The sequence below is a fragment of the Eleginops maclovinus genome, chromosome 21 (assembly GCF_036324505.1).
Source record: "Eleginops maclovinus isolate JMC-PN-2008 ecotype Puerto Natales chromosome 21, JC_Emac_rtc_rv5, whole genome shotgun sequence".
In the NCBI taxonomy this organism is placed as follows: domain Eukaryota; kingdom Metazoa; phylum Chordata; class Actinopteri; order Perciformes; family Eleginopidae; genus Eleginops; species Eleginops maclovinus.
This window is the reverse complement of record NC_086369.1, coordinates 15188025-15209721: the sequence shown is the minus strand read 5'-3', so window position 1 is coordinate 15209721 and position 21697 is coordinate 15188025. Positions and strand designations below refer to the sequence as shown.

General features: G+C 43.5%; 1 protein-coding gene across 1 annotated transcript in view; it reads left to right on the top strand.

Annotated features, from left to right (window-relative positions):
• The window catches only part of LOC134883818 (rab effector MyRIP-like), a 92088-nt gene that overhangs the window by 48599 nt on the left and 21792 nt on the right, over positions 1-21697 (top strand). The window contains 1 exon segment of the mRNA XM_063912253.1: positions 18317-18453. Within this exon segment, the coding sequence (XP_063768323.1) occupies positions 18317-18453 (137 nt within the window).

Below are 21697 nucleotides of genomic sequence, written 5' to 3'. Positions count from 1 at the left end.
CTGCACTATATCCTGTTTAATGTGTGTGTGTGTGTGTGTGTGTGTGTGTGTGCGTCTGTGTGTGTCTGTGTCTGTGTGAGTGTGTGTGCACAGAACTAGCAATACACTAAAGTGACAAACTGTTCTCACCACATTATGGCTCTCGTAATCTCATCCTAACGCATGACTGTGAGGAGATTATGGCATCTGCTGCAGACCTATACCGTACACACACACACACACACACACACACACACACACACACACACACACAAACAAGAGAGGCTTACACACAAGCCCGTGCATGTTGTAGACCTAATGCACACACCCTCACTGGGCACTTCAGTTCAATTGAAATGCATTTTACATGACATTCCTTTTAAGGAATTGTATTCATGGTGACTTCTAATTGCATGCATCATCACACTGTGTACGATACAGAGCAACGTGCAGTGGAATAAACATTAACCATGTCTTATTTTAAATGTGGTGCTGTCACGGTGTAGCCACGTATAGCTTATGTGGTTGATTCCTTGCGAGTGGGCTGCCTTCTTTTAAAGGCCAAGCAGGATCCGATTGGCTCAGAGGCCTCAGGACACGAGCTAACAAACCCTCTGTGCCCGACGGAGAAGGTTACTGCTGTTTGTTCGACATGCAACCACACACACACACACACACACACACACACACACACACACACACACACACACACACACACACACACACTCACATCTACAGATATCACTTGCATGTCACATCCATTTATGTTACAGTAGCGGCTCCTGTCACTTTCCCTGGGACTGAGAATAGTAGCTGTTTGTTTTCATCTGTAAGGAAAAATGAAGAGGAGGTTTTTACTACCAACAGACGAGCAGTTTGTTCAGAAAAGCCTGAACAGAAACCCCACAAGAGCACAATACGACTCATAATGTAGGACTTGGGACTTGAGTGCAGAGACTGGAGACTTATATGTGACTTCAAAGACGTGTTCCCACCTCTGTTAGAAATACATTTAATCTGGACTGCACACTTTCTATAATCCTTCCCCTGCTCCTGTTCTCTTTACCTGCCTCCACTTTAAGACCTCCATTGTGCGTCGTTCTCTTATTCCTACGCATGTCTCTAACGGTCCCACAAACAATAGCATGTTTCTAAAGACACCAGCTCTGTGAACTCCCTGAACCTGCCTTGTTTCCGTCAGAGAAGCACCTGCGGCTCAGAGTCTCAGTGTGATCTTTTTCTGTCCTCCTCGCGGGGGTATTTTTATCAGTGCGGGTGAGCGAGACTAGTCTAAGACAGGGGAGGGTCTGCCCTGCAGCGGTGGGCTCTAGATGAGATGTGTGCACACCGCTCTAACGAGACATTTACATGTTGGCTTCTGTTTGTGTCTCGCTCATTGTTTGCTCTGAGATTTTGTCTTGTTTTTAGCTAGAGGGCAGCCTGCAGGCCTGGAGAGGAGAGCCAATCAGTGATAATTGCATTCCATTAAATATCCAATAGGAAGAGACTGGCTGCAACAGGAAGCCGGATTATAGAGAAGACTATGAGCATGATTGATGAATATTTTCTTCATGAGTTTATGGTTTCAAGTCTCATAGTAAAATAGAGGATAAAGCTGAGTTTGTTTTAGGGCGGGGCTACATTGTGATTGACAAGCTGCTTCCATGGTTTTGTCTGGTGTTTGTGTGTGTGTCTAATGGTGCAAAAAACCAAGAGAGCAACAACCAAAATACTAAAGTTGAAGCTTGAAAACCAACAAGGGACATCACAGTTACAGTATGTCAACTTCTAATATGAAGACTGTGTTTGGAGCAGATGAATGGACCCTGGATTGCAGGACTTATTGTTTTGTTCATATAAAGAGCTGCAGGCTGCAGGCCTCAGCAGCTGAAGGATGGAAGCCCCCCCCTCTCATTCGTCACACTGTAGCCCTATCAATTCACAGCCCCTTTAAATCACACGAGACAACATTAATAGCACAGAGTTTATGTGTGTGGCCATATTTCACGCTGCAGTGACACACACACACACACACACACACACACACACACACACACACACACACACACATTTGAACGTGCTCAGTGTTTACAAAGAGCCGCCTCTGTCCAATCAGAAGATGAATCCGGCAAAATCACATCAGATCTCATCAAATCACGTTCCCACTCAGAGAGCTGTTCATCAATCCAAACAGTTTGAAGAACTGGAGCGCAGCTGAGCAGGAAGAGGAGCCACTCATATCCTCTCCTTCATCTCATCCTCAGTTCTCCTTTCATCCTCCTCCTTTCTTCCATCTCCTAATCTTTTCTCCTTTATCTCCCCCTCCTCTCTCCTCTCTCCCTTCATCTCCTGTCTTCCTCCATCTTTTCTTCCCCTCTGCCTCTATCTCTCATCCTCAATCCCCTCCTTCTTTCCCTCCGTCTCCTCCAGCTCTTTCCTCTTTTCATCCTCTCTTCCTATCTCATGCAATCTTCTCCTCTCTTCCTCCCTTCCTCCTCCCTTCATCGTCACCTCCTCTTTCATTCAATCAACTCATCTCCTCCTCCTCTCTTCCTCGATCTCACTCTTTCTTTCACTGTGTCCTCTTCCTCTTTCCGTCCATCTCCTCCTCTTCCTTCTTCCTTTCATGTCCTCCTTATGCCCCCCTCCGTCTTGTCCTCCTCTCTCCTCCTCAGCGGCCTTGTCTCGCTGACACAAAGCCTCCAGTCGATCGTAACTCTTGATGGTGATTTGCACTTTATACACACACACACACACACACACACACTGGTGATTTATGTTCAAACATCTCCTGGTGGTCTTGACTCAGCTTTGACTGAGATCTTTTTAAGTACATCGCTCTCATTAATTGAAACACAGCCCCAATCAGAAGCACGCTTTAATTTTACTAAAGCAGTTGAGAGAGTTTCCTTTAAAACTAATTACTGCTGACTCTTCGTGTGTGTGTGTGTGTGTGTGTGTGTGTGTGTGTGTGTGTGTGTGTGTGTGTGTGTGTGTGTGTGTGTGTGTGTGTGTGTGTGTGTGTGTGTGTGTGTGTGTGTGTGTGTGTGTGTGTGTGTGTGTGTGTGTGTGTGTCCTCACCATTGAGGGTGTGTTTTTGCTGTTTGGTCGGTCTGTCAGCTGGATTATGTGAAACACTTCTGGCCCAGTTTTCATTAAACTAGGTGAAGTACACAAATCATTTACACTATTTCCTTCCCTTTTGGCGTTGGCAGATGTCTTTGCTCTCATGGTGCACTTCTGGTTGTCTCTGAAACTGAAAACGCTGCCTTATTTATTCAAAATGTGTTTGCTATGAAACCAGTACATGCTGCGCATCCTTGACTTACTTGCTGATGTATAATTACGAAAAACAAGATGTTGAGCTAGAGCCTGGAAAAGGAAATGCTACTTGCTCTAAAAGCCCAATGCATGAAGCACATCTGGGTCATGTTTTACTTGGAAGACGAACAATTCTGTTCAAAGAGGACATATTGTGCTCATATTCAGGTCGTTATTTTCTGTGACACGTCTTCACGCTTTAATGTTCAAAGAGGACTGAAACGTTTCCCTAAATATGTCCCAAAACCGTTTGATTGTAAAATGGAAAAATGGAAACTAAAGCTGCTGAATCAGTTATTTCCAACTGTAATGTTGTAAATCAAGCTGAATATGTCCTAAAGGACGGTTCAGACAGACTGAAGGGTGTATTTGTGGCTACTGTTGCCCCCCCCCCCCCCGGTGCGCCGCTGCTGCTGAAGAACTTAAGTCAGTTATATTTCAATCATGGTTTCTGAGGTCATGACTTTTAATCCATCTGCAAACAAAGAAGAGTCCTGTGGTTCACAAACCGCACTGATTCACTCAAATAGAAATGTTAAGTCCCTCTGAACCCCCCCCCCCCCCCTGCTGGCTCTGCAGATGTGATCCATCAATAACTCCTCAAACCCTGGAGGGGATGTGAGATTGGCAGATGAAGTGAATTCCTGACTGAGGAATAAGTTTTCTACTCATTATTGCTATTTTCCTCCTCCTTCCTTTGCGCCTTTCTGTCTCGATATGAAAGCGATGTCTCTGAGTCGCTGGATGAATAGTAATCTCCCCCTCCTCTAACTTCACCCCTCTCTTATTCATTACTTTTTTGCGCCATCACGCCTCCCTCCCTCGAGCGGATCACTGTCTGATCTCCTGCCACGGTGAACCCTCCGTAGCATAAACAGAGGAGATATTGGCACCGCACAATTTTAATACTCAATGCACACTCCCCGCCTGTCACACCAGGAGCCCCCCGTAATGAAAGTTAAATATTAGTTTCCCTGCAGAATCTCCTGGTTTTTCTATACTTGCAGGTTGCTCGTAATAATGATGCATAGTTTGACTTTTAGAGCCAACGTTCGGATGAAGGCGTTCATTGAAACAGTTTTTGGAGCACATTTCAATTATTGGTCATTAAGTCACCAGCAGGTCAGGAGTGATGATGGGACCAGAGGCAGGGACAGAAATCCTTCACTCATAATAAATGCACATAAAAAAAGAGCTTTTCAATATGAAAAAATGCTCATAAATAAGAAGAATAAATGCATTAATGGATAATTAGCATTTGGAAACAACTTGACTAACAAAAGTCTTAATATGGTTAATGGTAGAGCTGCAAAAATGAGTCAATCAACAGGAAAACTACAGATAATATCTGAGTGGAAACCACATTTTTCCCTCGAAAATGCACACATGAACACACATATTGGAGTGAATGTCCCGGGGTAAAGCGCTGACAAAGCAAGACATTGAAAGACACTATTCTCTGACGTGTTATGTATGTAAACTATAAATCGTGGTCAGATAAATAAATATTTTAAATCTTTATCTGCAGCCCTTGTTAACTGAAATCAATTAAGCAGGTGGAGTCTTTAACACAAGATGTTCATGCTGAGAAATATAAACACACGTCACCCGACGGACTGTGTGCACTCTGAGTGAATATCAATTAGCACAATATGCTAATGAAGGTATCCCACTTCCCCTGTTACACTGGAGGGACTTCAGATGGAGTGTATGCACACACACTTATTGCCCCCCCCCCTCTCTGTCCCTGGCTGTGCAGTGCTGCAGGCCTCTGTCTCTCAGCACCTCCCCTCTCATTCTTCAGCGCTCTAAATGAGGCTTCGCTGCACGGCTGACTGCTCTCCTCTCACCTTGTTTAGTCAGGATTCCCCACCTGAGAGAGGGGTGCTGTTTGATCTCATTTGTTTAAAATAATCAGATTTGATTAAGTCTGCAGCGCTGGGGCCTCTGGGAGTCTCAGGTTGGTGCTTCCTTTGGTCACCTGAGAGTCTGGATACTGGCATATTATGCTTTACTTGTTCTGCAATATTGCGTAATGAACCGTGCTTTCTCTGATTTGTTGTGGCTTTTAGCTTAAAAAGATGATTACTTCTAATTAATTAGGTACTTAATTCCTAATAAGACCATCTGTTTGGAGGTGTAAACACGAAATAATACAGGAAGACGATTGTTTTCCATAATTGGAGTTACTTCTTGAGCGTTGATTGGCTTGTCTTGACGTGTATGGCCAAAACAGAGGAGGAACTTCCCACCATGATGTAATGCATTTAAATAAAGCAAAACTCCAGTTATTAGTTTTACAATAGCATTAAAATAAATAGGCTTTCGTGTTTCCACTATTCTTGATGCAAAAAGTGGAAAAACTCCTGATAAATGGAAAGATATGTCTCAAAATACCTTTCTGAATTCAGTTTTTTGGGCAGCCTTCACATTATATTCTACAGACTTAAGAAAGCATGTCCCTCTGGTTCAGATCTTTGCAAAAACAATGATAATTTTACTGCATTATTCAAAAATAATCGGTTCAAAAGTGATCATTCCCTCCAATACCTGTATTTGATATGCTTTCCAAATCATCCGGCTCCACCTGTCTCTGCAGAGAACAATAACCCACATCGTGTTGCTGATTTTGTACTTCAGAGATGCTCACGATAAAACAAATATGAACAGTTAAGTGTTTTACGCTGTCGGTGGTTGAAATACCACGGGACGTCTTGCAGCAGGTAGCAGCCCTCATTCATATTGGCCCAGATCAGCCAAAACAACTGGGAAACAATAAGCATATCTCCCCCTACCTCCCCCTCCTTCCCTCTCTCTGTCTGTCTCTATCTCTTCCTCTTTCGGGCTATTTGCTCGGCTGCAGCAGAGGAACTCTGGTGATGCTGCGTGATTCAAACGGGATCAAAGCATCCATTCATATGAGGGCTGCCAATGGGAGAGATTTCAAAGCGGCACACATATCCAGCTCTCTCTCTCTCACACACACACACACACACACACACACACACACACACACACACACACACACACACACACACACACACACACACACACACACACACACACACACACACACACACACACAGCATGAAAGCTTACACAAATGCACCACTGTGTATGTGTGTGTGTGTGTGTGTGTGTTAGCCGTATTCTCCACTCTCCCCCTGTGTGTGTGTGTGTGTGTGTGTGTGTGTGTTAGCCGTATTCTCCACTCTCCGCCAGTGTGTGTGTGTGTGTGTGTGTGTTAGCCGTATTCTCCACTCTCCCCCATCGTGTGTGCAGAGGAGAATAGTTGCTTTGATGGTGCATGTGGGCTGAACACACACATATCAAACTACCTATTGATTAGTGTGTGTGTGTGTGTGTGTGTGTGTGTGTGTGTGTGTGTGTGTGTGTGTGTGAGAGTGCCATTTGTGTCAAGTATACTTGCTCTCTCCTGCAGAGAGGAGAGCCCTGCAGGTTCTGGAGAGTCATGCATTTTGAATGAAGGTCTCTCTCTCTTCCACTCCTCTCCCCGGCACTCTTCTTTAGCCAAGATCGTTTTTCACGCCACCAAAACAGCCGTAGGACGCACCTCTCCGCACCTCGTTGGTGTTTACTCCAACATGAAACGTACACATCTCGGGCAAATTGGTTTCGTCTAACACTTTCCCCGCAGAGGGAGTGAGCGTTTGATATCCTCATCCTCAGTGTGTTGCCGATGCTCTGATGGTAAATACCAGATTGCCTGCCTACCTGCAGAGGACACGCTCTGACGTAATGGCTTCCACCTGGGGTCGCTGCCTCGGTAAACAGTTATATCTCTGCTAAACACACACACACACACACACACACACACACACACACACACACACACACACACACACACACACACACACACACACACACACAGCAGTAAGTCACAACAGGACACACATTTAACAGTCATTGGTTTGATAAATGGGTTTTTCTTATTTGTTTAAATTAGTGTTCAGGTCCAACAATCCTATCGAGTGTATTTCACTCCTTTTAGAAAACGTTGCAAAGCCCATGTTTTGCAGTATATATTGTATCCAGTATTTTGTTCTTGTCTCCTGCTTTGATTGGTGCATTGCAACAAATCGTGTTGATCCCTTGAATGCTGGGAAATGATTTAGAGGAATAAGCACCCCTTCACACTGCTGCATGTTCGAAACTAGGAACGTCCCCAGTACCAATATGTGACAGGGATCGTTTTATTTCCACAGTTTCACAGGTACCAGGGTTTGAGAATGACAGCGTCGCATTGTCCCTATTTGTCCCTTGATAATGCCACGTTGTGAACAGCAAATCTATATCGAAAAGGAAGGCATTAAACTGTAATACAGGGGTTTAGTATCGTGGAACTTAACTGCCATTGGCTTTTCAACTACCACATTTCTGGTTCTCTGTCTTCAATCAATAGTCTTGTTAAAACAGAATCATAAGAGGTCCCAAAGTCCTCAGGAAACCTTTGACCTCCCATGGGAATAAAACCTGCAGTAGTGCCACATGCTGTATATCGATCTCTCCATATACCTGTGCACGTTTTCCACTGCAAGAGCATCTCACATGTTCCTGTCGTTCAACATGCACGAGTCTCAGCAGCACATGATTAAATATGATTATATATGCATATGGAGGATTAACTGCCTGCCTTAGTAAGAGCCAGACATGTCTCTCTGTAACATCATCTCTGCTGCACAAAGAGAAATCAAAAGCCCTTTTTTAGTTGCCGAGCAGATATTTCTGGTGACGGATTAGTCTCTTCTCGTGCACTGATGAACATTACAAAAGAGGCAGCAGAGTTATGTAATAAACCGTGGAACTCATGAGAAAATCTATTAGGCGTTTGGAGATAAATGAGCGCTGACGACGGCCATTAATTATGTTTCATAATCCGTCAGTTATGCAACAGTCCTCTTCTGTCATGTAAAGCTTCCTCGCGTGCATCAGGTGCCAAACAACGCGTGCATATTGTGGCTCTTTGTGAAATCTGAACAAGACTGTGATGAACATCAGTGTGAAAGTCGTTTAAGTCTGAAGGACAGAAAGCCATTACCTCACCAGATGATGCAATGCCAAGTGTGTCCATGCATCTGCCTCCCGATCTGCCCTCAGATGCAGATATCACCTTGATGTCCCTCAGAGGTCATTCATAATGATCCCCCCCTCAATCTCTGCTTCATGGCTTCAATTACTGTGACGGTGTCAGTATGAATAATGCAGGCGGCCCGTGCCCCGGCCTGCAGAGGGATGCTCGCCTCTGTTTCGTGAAAGGGCAAAGGTTCTCATGGATGATCAAATAAGAAATGCAGAGGATGAAACAGAAGTGTGTTTTCACCAGCTGAGCTCAATCTGAATCATGCATGTAACTCAGTGTGATCTCTGCTTTCATTATTATGCAATTAGATGTTCTAAAGCTTTTTACGCTTCGGGATGTTTTGCTTCCTCAAAATGAGGCTTCTTATAAGTTGAGAAAATGTGCCATAAATGTACTCCAACTGCACAGTGAAATAGTTTCAAGGTCAAACGAGTGTCCTCTGCCTCGGTTCCCAGGGTGGCGCTGTGATCAGTAAGTTATTCTGGGTACAGTTGACTGTCACCAGGCCATGGGTTGATGAATGGCGCTGTATTTCCTGTATATGGCATCCATCTCCACATGCAATCTGTTACCCTCGCTCATACTTCACACCATCAGCCGTCCTCCAATACACACTCGCTCCTCTATGATCTCCAGCCTGATTATACGGAGCCACCCGTGCATGACCACGCTGTTACATCAGACGTAAAGACCGTTCCTTTGAACACTTTCTTATACTTCTATTCTTGTGAAGTGTCCGGCATGGCATTTCAAATAAGGCTGTGTTAGTTTGTTTCTGATGTTCTGAACAACATATCTCCGCTTCAGTTGCACACCACACTTACTAGATTCATTCACATCTATATGCTGAAAATTTGTGCACAGGGGTTTGTTCCTATATCATTCATAGCCTGAATTATACAATATTGTATCCCTAATAACATGGAAAACATGTGTTTTTTATGTCTAACAGTATGATTTATGGAGCGATACTAAGAGATCTCATAAATTCCCTCCAATTTCGCCTCCAATATGTCAACAAAATTAGCAATATTTCAGCGCCTGAAGGCGATATATGTTAGTTAAAATGTTCACCTAATCATCTGTCGAGAGAACCCATTCACTAGAAGCATTTAAACACACACCGACTTGAAAAATGTGTCCCATTTCTCTCAAGACTTATCTGTTATTCTGCAACACCAAACTGTCTGAGAAAGTCTTTGCTCTCCTTTCTCCAGTTATAATAAGACATACATCAGGCTGTGATAGGAAATAAACAGTGTGTACTGATGAAAAAGTGCAAAGAGAAAAACAAAGGTCAAGAAGGGCTATTCATTACACACCAAACAAAGTCAGAGGGATATTTGTCCTCTGGTGTTACTGAGCCCTTCCCCTCTCAATCCCTCCATCTGTCTCCGTCACAGAACCTGCGATGGATCAGAGAAAAACACCAAGAGGACAGATGAGTAAGAGAGGTGTGTGTGTGTGTGTGTGTGTGTGTGTGTGTGTGTGTGTGTGTGTGTGTGTGTGTGTGTGTGTGTGTGTGTGTGTGTGTGTGTGTGTGTGTGTGTGTGTGTGTGTGTGTGTGTGTGTGTGTGTGTGTGTGTGTGTGTGTGTGTGTGTGTGTGTGTGTGTGTGTGTGTGTGTGTGTGTGTGTGTGTGTGTGTGTGTGTGTGTGTGTGTGTGTGTGTGTGTGTGTGTGTGTGTGTGTGTGTGTGTGTGTGTGTGGTTGTGTGTGGTTGTGTGTGGTTGTGTGTGGTTGTTTGTGATCTGTGTGCCGAGCATCAATGATTCATCGCCATCGTCTCCCACGCCCTGTCTGCCAGACGGAGGAGGACAGTGTTGTCTGCTCTGTATCAGCGGGTGTCCTATGAGAGCTGCAGATTCGGTCACCGTCCGAAAGAACCGGGCCGTGATGTCACTGGTCGGTGATAAGAAAAATATCGGGCAGAGCGCTAATAACTGTAAACAATCTGGGAGAACCGTGCTGCAATTTGTAGTCTAGCCTGGTTTCATTTACAAAAACAGGGGGAGTGTAGCCACAAGAGTAATTACCCCTTCATTTTCAAAACCAATAGCATCAACGCAACGCTGGCTCTCTGGCCCCAGTGTGCTGATTTGCAAGTGGAAAAATGGCGAGCTTTGACCTGCTGGATCCAGAGCTGAAACTTCATTATTGAGTCCACAACTGCACACTGTAGGCCAGGGGCAGTGGGATGGTATTGGGGCGATGAGGACAGGGTCCTTCACTGGCTTCCCCACGCAGCCCGTTGAGAACGAGTCCGTTTCTGGCTTTCTGTTTACTCTAAAACGTTTGTGAGGTGACGCTAGGATTAGGAGGAGTCACATGCACAACGTAAGAGAGCAGCTGCTAAACAATCTGCTGAAAAGCGCCATGCAATGTTCTCCAAAAGTTGGGGATAGTTACATTTTTTGCAGCTATTTGCAAAGCAATCGCTGCTCAGAGCCCCATGACCCCTGTAGCATGTTGACGTTTGTGCCAAATAGGTTTTTCCCGCTGCAGAAATATTGCAGTAGTGCAGTGAACCTCACTTTGCATGCTGTCTGGTGGGTTTTTGGCCTTTACATCCGTCACTATTCATTCATAAACATATTAGAAAGAACTGTTTAAAGAGTGGTTAAAGCAGAGATGGAGACACATCCAGTCTGACAGAAGACATGAAGGAGAACACAGACAGAGCTGGTAGAAGAGTCGGCTGTTCCAGCGGCAGTTTTTACTCCTTGGCTGGTGTTGTGTGACTAAGTTGATGTGAGCTGCTCCCAGGATGAGGGGCAGCCAGAGGCTCGTCTGGGAAGCAGTCATTGGTTTCCTAATTGGTGGGAGTTCAGGGATATCGCTAACTTTATCGGCCTGATTTGTGGTTGCCTTTCCTCCAATGGAGTGCACTCAAGAGAGTAGAGGACATGGCCCTACAGTCACTGAAATACAAGAATCATTTAAATAGGGTTATTTGAACAGACATAAAGGCACCCTTAGACGTAAGGGGAGCTTTGTTGGGGCTATTTAAATTAGATTTCAAGTCCAATAATATTCATAAAATGTATGAAACTTCCTTAAAATAGAGAGAAAAGTGATTAGATTTGTGGATGTGAGTGTCTCTGGCTCTTCTGAATGTGAGGCCATTTGCGTTTCAGACAAAAAATCCGTAATCCGCAATATTCTGCATTTATAGTAGTCTCCAACTCCATGTAACCTCTCTCTGCTGTGTTAAACAATAAAGCTCCATGTATGATATAAATGGATCTGGTGCATTTAATGTAAATGTCTTTAGCGTGCTCTATCTAAAGCGAATACACAACCGAAAACCTTTTTAATCTGGAACAATTTAATCTGTGCCCGGGCCGTAAGCACTCTGCAGATAGTCTAACATCATGCTAATCTCAATAAAGAGATATGGGAATGTAAAATGGGACTGTAGGCAATGGGACATGATATCTCTTTGGCTTTTGATTAGCTTAACATGAACTCTAAAACTGGTTTCTTATCAAACAATCCAGCCATCTTCTTTAAGCTTTATTCTCACATCTTAAGTTGCTCAATAAACTAAAAACGATTGATGCACAGAAAAGAAATTCCTTACCTGTATTCTGAACTAGAACCCCCAAAATACTGTATATCACCTTTTCCCCAGAGCTTTATTTATTTGAAATTGTGCTTTTTTTCCAGCAGAAAGTGTCTTTTGCACCTCCATTTAAACCTGCCTTCTTGTCGTCTCAGCATAGGTCACTGCTTTAAAAAAGTGGCTGCTTCTGAGCCTTCAAATCTTGATGTCTGGAGCTGTGCTGTAACCTTCTGTGCAGCATTTCTCAAACTCGCTGCTTCCTGGCTTATCAGCACACACTCAAACAGGTCTTTAAAGAGCACCTGCACCCAAAAACTCCCTGCTTCCCCTGTTTCTCCACTGATCAGTGACACAGACTGTGGCTCTGCTGTGAACGAACACTTCTAGAAATAGATCCCATGGAACAAATGCCAAGGCTCCATGATGCAATCAGAGCGATGACCTTTCTCCTTAACATTCACTGTGGCTTTTCTCCCTCTTTGTCTGCCTATCCTCCTCTGGCGTCGCTCCCCCCCCCCCTCTTTGGTGTGTATGTGACAGCAGGGTAGTGTGGTGCTGTCAGCTCCTTCCCTCCGCTCCCTAACGGGCTGTTAGACTCTTCAGTACACCGGGCTCTGGCAGCGGCAGGATTGCTCCCCATTATCCTGTTGTTTCTCCTCAAATTGGACCATGTCTGGTTTTTAATGACCTCCACGCATCGCCTCCCTCTGTCAATCTACACTGAATGCTTGTTATAGTGTTCAGCACATGTGTACCTGGCTTTATTATGCATTGTTGGTAACATTGGGTGGATATAAGAAGTGGACCTGGTCACAGATTGGTTTGCAGACAACCGGTTTTGACCAAAATGTTATAATTACCCTTCATTAAGTGAAAAAGTCACAGTCAAAGGTTTATCTGTAGGATAAAAGTCACAAACTGTACAACTACGTGGTATCAGAATGAGAATACTTTTATCTCGTGGGAAATTGGATTTTTAGAATAAAAAAACTGAATAAATGAAAGTAAAATGTCCAATCGTAATGTAATACCCTGCTTTAATGTCTAGTAAACTCTTAATGGGAACATCATTTACCAAATAAATGTCATGCTGTATTGAAGAAGATTACAAACAAGCTATTTGAGACCATAAAATCATCTGGAAAAGGTTTATTTATTTACTTCTATACAATTCAACCCCATTTGTAAGTTCTCTTAAGGACTGTCTTAGTAACAGCTTCTAAATACACAAATCCCCCACTATGTAATGTAATGTAGTGTAAAAACTAACTAATCTAACTTTCTGCAGACTGTAATCTTTTAAAATCCTGTTATTTTAGTGGATTTTCATTTCCTGTCAGAGGTGTGGGACATTAAGAGGATAAAACCTGTCCCACAGCGACCCAAAAGAAATACAAAAAGCCACTGATGCCACCTTAGTGAGATTTAATTACTGTCATGGGCTTTGTAGCTCAAGATATTTAACAGATTAACTTTTGCAGTCCCTAATCACATCGGCTCTTTGTGCTCCTCATAATTGCTCAGATGGAAGCTGCAGGGAGTTGCAGTTTTCATTATACGCTCAGAAAAGCCAGATGGAGAAAGACTTGAGTGGTGGAAAGTGAAACCGCAGTCTATTCTGTCGCTGGATTTCCCACAATCCTGTGCTGCTGCAGAGCCCTGTCTCCCTGCATGCTCCCCTCAAAATCCATGTGGAGAAGCAGCAAGAGACTGAGGGCAGATTATCTCCCTTCCCACATGCTTTACACCCACACAGAAGTATATATTAACATGCTGCGGCGTGCAAAACATGTGCAGCATTATCACTTCATTAGGCGTCTGATTTTGTTTTAAAAATTCGCCCACATGTGCAGCGGAACAACAAACGATGTGACATCTGTCCAGCTGTTACGCAAGCTAATTTCATTCCGTGCACCAACTTCTGAAAAGCTATATTTAAACTACTGTACAAATGCTGTAATTATAGTCTAGAGTGACAGGCTGGTGGTTCAGACTGCCGACACAAACCATGAATTAAATCCAGATCATTATTAAAGTGACCCTGACATGTTTGATTATAATAGTTTCAGCTCAGAGCTAACGGTTCCCTTAGTCTTTGAGATGCATTATTGACGAGTCACACTCATTGATAGTAAGCATTATACAGGAGGCTCCGAGTTGCACTATTGGATTTTACTTATCTGACTCTTGCATGTGATAAGACCAAATGCTTCACTAAAAGACCTGAAGTGAACTGGAAAGCATTGCTATTTTCTAACAAAAAGGGGATATAGGTACACTTCAAATACGGTTCTAATGTTTGTGTTGCATACAGTCTTGTTGTATAGAAGGATATTGTATTTAAAAATGTCAATTACTGAGTTCCATTTCAGTCACAATCCACATTCATCAAACCTTTTTTAGTCCACAAATGAGCTGTCATGTTTGTTTTTAAACCTGTGAATTGATAATCTTGTCCTATTTTTGAATGATTACGTAATAGAGTCTCATACGGGCTGTGTTTAAGCGGCACACTGCATGTCTGACAGTCTTTAAATCAGGATTAGGACTTTAGAAACGCAGACACTGTGTGAGCAGTTTGTAATTCACTCTGCTCCCTGTGGCCATGCTCTGTCCGAAACCACTTTCCCCCAATGCAACTCACTTCCACCCTCCAATACTTTCAAAAGACCATGCACATGCTCACACACTCCTTTCTAACACTCTACACATGCTCACACACTCCTCTCTAACACCCTGCACAGTGGAGGTCTGAGGAGAGATGATTTGACAGCTTTTGGTCTTAAAGAAAGAGCCAGTAGGAGGAAGAGATAGCAGAGTGAATCTCCCGACCGCTGCCTGCAGCTCCTACATTTAGACTTTATAAAGACACAGGTAAGTGAGGTGAAGGTGGCAGAGTGTAGAGTAATGTGAACCTGCAGTATGTCCAGGTGAAATGCTGCAGTGACAGGAAACACAGTAGTAATTGTGCAAATTTAAATAAATAAATTGCTCTGTGGCTGCAGGTGTTTCTCTAGTTGTATGGATAGATGGATAGTAGACAAGAAGGAAAGTGAAAGTGCATAAGAACATCTCTATCTTAGTATTCAGGATGAGATCTTTTTATATTTGCATCTTCCCGTCTGTCAGAAAGCCGTTCTCAGAGGAACATGCAGGTGATCAGCATTCCCGCTGCTTCCTGCAGAGGTTCCTGAGCTGCTGGGAGAGAGAGTTGTTTTGCTGCCTGCTGCAAACCAGACGCTGCTTTAAATCATCCCGACAGGTCGGTGTGCCTTGCACAGTGCTGCTGGAAGACTCGTGGGCTTTTTAGCAGTTGACCCACGACCTTGTCCTCCTTTGGCCTTTTGTGCCTTCGCTGAATTTATCTCAGAGGTCTGATTTTAGTGCTGTGGTGCAGCAGTGAAGACAGCACAGCTCGGAAAGAATCCCTGCCATGAATATGCAAATCAACGCTTTAAACGTGAATACCTTAAATGCATATGCAATCCCCTTCTAGGAAGTGCACGTGGAGGAAAGGCTGAAGATCTCTAGGGTATATCTTTACACATTTGATGACTGGCTTTTTACCAATAGCCTATGGCACTTGATTCATATTGCAAATAGTTATGAGACATAAGGCTTTATCTCCCTATTTAAAGTGATTGAAGTCATCCGATTGATGGGGATGGTGGATGTGTGAGGTGTTGAAAATGTATAATAATTATTCACCAAACCCACATTTTGGTTAATATGCAAAGACAAATGTCTGGTTGACTCCTAAGAGCCGATTATCTCCTTTAATGGAATACTTTAAGCACCTTGATTTGGCTGATATCTCTTCATACTTCTGATAAACTTATATAAACTTGTTCATAACTTCTATATTCCAGAGAGTTGGTTTAAATACATCTTTACTGTATTGCGTAATATCTCCTACAGCGCTTCTCATTAGGACCTCACAACTGGAGGGCTTTCACTTCCCGACGCTTTGATCTAATACTGGAGAACAATCTCCTTTCTTTATGTTATTTTCTTCTATTAACACGAGCCGTCACTCTGCAAGTCTTCAGAGGAGCTATTTGATCTTCTGTTAAAGTCAGCCCCCCCCCCCCCTCCCCCTCTGCAGCAACACAAGCTGAACCAATTCATTAGAAGCTCAGAAAGTCAATTATGGTAATGGTTCCCTCCGCCCGGGGACGAGATCCTCTTTTATTGCACTTCTACATATCCTTCTATATATTTTATTTAGTCCTCATTTAAATGTGCAAATCGATCCTGTGAAGTGTGGAGGGCGAAAGGGCTGCAGAGGAGAGGATGATAAAGGAGGTTCCTCACAGTGAGTGATGATAGCGGGGGGGCAGTGTCAGGAGTCCATGCACAGGAATCCCTCTCACTTATTCATGCAGCCGCCGAGCACCGGGGAATCTCCCTGCCTAATTATAAAGCGTGTTTGCCGATGCTCACAGCTCCAGCCTGAAAGCCCCTGCTTATCCACTCCGCTCTCTTCTTCTTCATATCTTTTTTAGATCCCATCGCTCCAGGGAAGCCATGTCACGCTCCATTCATCCAGGCGCCTCTCCCACTGCCCTAAATCCCTCCGCTTTCTCTCTCTCTCAAAGTGAAAGCTTGGCTAATTTCAACAAGTTTGGTGCGCGCCGCAGAGCTGGAGTCTGAATCTACTTATCATCTCATTTAGTGGCGAACATGAGTGACAGGCACAGCAGACCACTGATCCACTGTGCCGCACTCAAAGCCTATGTGGATGATAGAATATGCTAAAATCAAAGTTTTTTGGACCTTTATTCTCCTGTGAGGATGCATACTTTATGTCTACTGTACATCCTTGTTTCTCAGTTGGTATATCATACCTAAGCACCTCTAAATTGGGCTGTAGTGAGAGACATACTACTACATTATTAACCATGTTTGGTAGAGAGTTAGTAGGTACATTTACTGAAATACTCAATACTTAAGTACATTTTAAAGGTATTCTGCTTTTCCTCAGCCTTTCTGTTACATGCTGCTTCATATTTCTACTCTAAATCAGCAGGAAATATTCTACTCCAACACATTTATCATACAAGATAAGCTACCTCCTGCTCGATATTATTAATGCAAAAAGGTAATTGATGAATTAATTCTGACGTAATGTTATGGAAAGTAAGTTATTCCAAGTCTATGCAGGCACATTTTAACTATCTACAGTTTGTGAGGTAACTTGTTATGTTAAAAAATGACTCTGAAACCTCAAGTATACTCTGAAGTGGAAGCGTGCATGCACAGCTGCAGACACCATGATGCTCACAAGACGCTGCGTTGCTCCTTCAGATACATTTCCTGCCATCCTCTCCGGGCCCAGAGGCAGATAAAGAGTTCCCCCTCCTCACTGGAGCTCGGCGGGCACCATTAGAGGGACTAAGTTGACCCGTGGCATGAAATTAAAGAGCGGAGGCCCATTGAGCAGCCCAGCTGATAGAGGCGGAGGATAATAAATCCAGTATGAAAGAGGAAGGGAGGTTAAGAAGGAGGGATGCAGCAGCCTCGGGGACACTCAGGATCCTTTTATTAGCAGCTGTTCCCTCACCAGTGTCTTTATTGAGCAGCAGCATCATCATGCATGAAGGATTGACTGAAAATAAACTACAGTGTTCATGAAGGGACACGTCGATGAGCTGATGGATTTGTTTCTAATGTTTCAGAGGTCAATAACATCCTGCTTTAGCTACATGGGCACTTTCTGAAACACTTGGTAGTGGGATTGATTGTGGTCATGGTGATGAATAATATGTAATTAAACAGTGTGTGTGTTAGTGTGTGAATCTGTCTGTGTGTTTGTTCAGCCTCACTTACTGTAAGTGTGTGTGAGAACTCGGGGCCGGAGGGAGTGCTGATTAAACACAAAGTCGGCCGAGTTTCAGGAAATCTGACCCAACAGCGGCGCAAAGGGAGCGCTGTTCTGAGGGCTTTCCATAACCCCGCTCCGTTATGAATTACTCTTTATGTAATCGTCTGCCCTGAGGACTGACTGCTTTACATATGAGCCGTAAAAATGACATGACGTCACATCAGAAACAACAATACTGTAAAAAACATTCAATTCAAGAAACCCATTTTAAATGCAGCCTCAACAAACAGTTTTTCCTCATTTATTTTTCAGAACTCCTACTTTTTTCTTTATTGTTGGAAAAGTCTCATTATCCTCCTCTAATTGATTTAATTAAACCCTCAGATTTTAATGATTTGTCTTGGCTCGAAGTCAAACGTGTAATCCTGCTGTAATTATAATAAAGTGTGCAGCCAGTGTCGTTGCCATCTGTTCTTTTTGACTTAATATCATGTTTTCTGTCTTCCCCCCTCCCGCTCTTGTCTGCAGGGTTTTGAGGACACAGTCTCTCGAATGGTATTATAACAACGTAAAGAGTCGCTTCAAGAGGTTCGGCAGCGCCAAGGTCCTGAAGACTCTGTACAGGAAGCACATCATCGAGAGAGGAGCGCTCTCCGATCTGCCCGGTAACTCGCTTACTTTCTAATCAAACACAATCTTTGTTCTACTGCCAAGCTTTTGCTGTTCATTTTTTTATCTTTCAATCAATCTCATTTGCATAATTTTGATTGCGGAGCGGCCTTCTGTCTCAGTGCAATGTGTCACGTTTTCATAAATGCTGGTTAGAGTCTTAATCTGTGATGGGACATTAGGAGTAAACACTGCAGGCTCACTTGATTGCTCATTATTTGCTTTGTTAGAGGATCACTCACTTTGTTTCACACATTCTGCTTTCTCACTGGCATGTAGAAACAATGATTTTCTCACCGACAAACACACATTTCCAGGGTTAAACACTTCCATTTACACTTGTATATTGGATGTGGGAAACCCCTTTACTCCACGGCTGCAGCTTGATCTGAACTGGTGTCAGTGATCATGACAGACTCCTTCCCGTCCTGCATGTTAATCCCAGCGGGGCTCAGGCCACTTTGCGTCCTCAGGGAATTGTTCCTGTGCAGCTTTGATCCTGCTCCAGATAACATTGTTTTGACCCGGCTGCAACATGATCGGTCTGCCTCTGTGAAGGGATATATATTTAAAAATCCCTGGTACTTGGGATTAAAGAGATGAAGAGGGGATAAACCGGGCCAGACTTTGGCAAGGAGTGGATCAGGTTAGAATGAGGGCATGTTGAGGAACACACCGGGACACAAAGGATGTTTATTTAATCCATAATGTAAACGTATTAAGACACAAAGTACTGTGCAACACACAAAGTAGAACAATGCATTGATATATAACCAGCTGCCTGTTACTAACATCATTTCCTCTGCAGACCGCTCGTCTAGCCAGCATATCTTTACAGGATAAAATAGCCAGATTTGGCTCGCTGGGAATCCTAAAATATGTTGGTCAGAGAGGCTTTAGTCTAATAACATGATAGTTCACATCCGTGTTGTCCCGTGAGAGGGATTTCTCCTGCAGCGAGGCAGCCTAAAACATGGAAACACTAGCAGTGTGCAGACCTTCCATTATTAAAGTATTGTGTGTGTCCGCCCTGTGATTCAGATCCAAAATATTTCTTGGGATTTAAAATGTGATGCTTTGGTTGTTAGTCATATCCTGCAGTCAGAAGACAAAACTAAAGGAATCAAAAAGAAATATTAGCTTAATTTATTGACATTTCTAAAAGTTTGAGGGGACAAAAATCTGTCCAAACCTGCATTTATTGTTCTGATTTACCTGATTCACCTGTCCTCACCTGTTCCCCCTGTCCTCACCTGTCCTCACCTGTCCCCCCTGTCCTCACCTGTCCTCACCTGTCCTCCTGTCTTTTTCTTTCCTTTCTTTTAATTTATTTTCATTCCCTTTTCTTATTCCTTCCATTTCCTTGCATTTCATTTCCTTATTCCTCTCCTCTTTCCTCTCCTCTCGTTTCGTCTCCTCTCTACTCCTTTCCTCTCCACTTTCCTTTCCTCTTTCCTCTCCTTATTCATCTCCTCTCCTCTCCTCTCCTCTCCTCTCCTCTCCTCTCCTCTCCTCTCCTCTCCTCTCCTCTCCTGTCCTCTCCTCTCCTCTCCTCTCTTACATCACTGGATGGAGGAGGGAGGATTATTCTCTGCTGCTGTTCTCTCTCGGCTCACATGAGCAGATTAAAACTCTTCCACTACTGAACTGCTCGCATTGCCTCTCCCACTAGCTGGCCTGTGTGGGTGTGTGTGTGGGTGTGGGTGTGGGTGTGGGTGTGGGTGTGGGTGTGGGTGTGGGTGTGGTGTGTGTGTGGGTGGGTGGGTGGGTGTGGGTGCATCCTATATCAGATTGAAGTGTATAGAAAGGAGCGGAGGCTGGAGCTGTCAAAACATGATTGAATTTAAATTTATTTGGATGAAAATGCCCTTTTCAAAGCTCTTCTGTCAAGTGTTTCAACAAGCTTATAATGGCAGCAGATTACCGTGATTAGATCAGGACGTCTCCTGCCTTTCAATGAACGGAGTGTAATGAGGTTTCACTGAAGGAAGTGATTCAGCTCTAGATTGGGATACAAAATAAATGAGATAAAGATGTTGCTCATTAACAAACTGATGTTGCATCATCGAGCTTTTATATTTTATTACGCTGCTAAACACTGGGGCCTGTTCCTCATGCATGCAGGAAAGCAGCTGCAGGAATGTCAAACATTCCCATAAACCATTCCCAAACCATATGTGGAATATAGGCGGCCTCTATACTAGAAGAGTTCCTTTTTTTATTATCACCGAGGCGCCGATGCTTGTGAAATCAATTCTGCAGGAGTGTGAAACAGCAGCTGATATGACAGCCGGTGTTTTACATCCATCACGCCCCCCCAAAGAGAGAGTGTGACCTTCAGACGGACAGGAAGACAACACGGAGCGAGACCTTTGTACTTTCCTGTCAAACATCTGCGCTGCCAGGCCGTGATGCGGCTGCGTTACAGATATCCCTCCGCCGCAGCACTGTGTGTCCGTGCAGGAGGAAGAGATTTAACCAGAGGTGGAAGAAGTGGTTTGTCACTCTGTTGGTATACAGTGTATGGATGCACAAATCCTGAATACATACATGCACACACACTTTTCTTATGGATAGAAGAGGATGCCATGTTTCACGGCGCCAGGGAGCATTCTGGGGGTTTGTCCCCTCCCCAGTACTCTCTTTACTTGTGTCTAATCTGGACTTGAACCAGCGACCCTTCGGTTCCCATGCCAAGATCTGGTACTTTAGTAGAAGTAGTAATAACACAGTGTAGAGAAACTAAGTCCTGCATTCAATATTTGACTAAATAATAAGTCTGTACTTTGACTTCTCAGCATGACCCATTAAAAATGATATGTTTTACTTTTGGATTATAATTATGGACGCATTATTGTTTTTGTTTGTTTAACTGATTGTCTTTATATACTGTGTAGTTTGTGAAGGTACTCCAGATATAATGAAGGTATATGTATGTGTTGATCATAAATCATATGAGTATTCTGAATCTGCATAGTAAGTTTTACGTGAATGTATTGAAGTTAAAGTACGTTATTCTCCGAGTGTTTGTGAGCATGAAACATAAATAGGAGGAAAAACTATTCTTTTGAGAGGCTGAATTCCCTTTTTCTCTTTTGAGTCTATTTCGAGTAGCTCATTAAGAGGATGGGCAGATGCCAGCCACTGATCCGAGTTACTATTAAATTAGTAATTAATGCCTTGGCGGCAGTATGGCATGAAATGAAACGGTTGTGTTTACTCATGCATTAATGCTTCCTG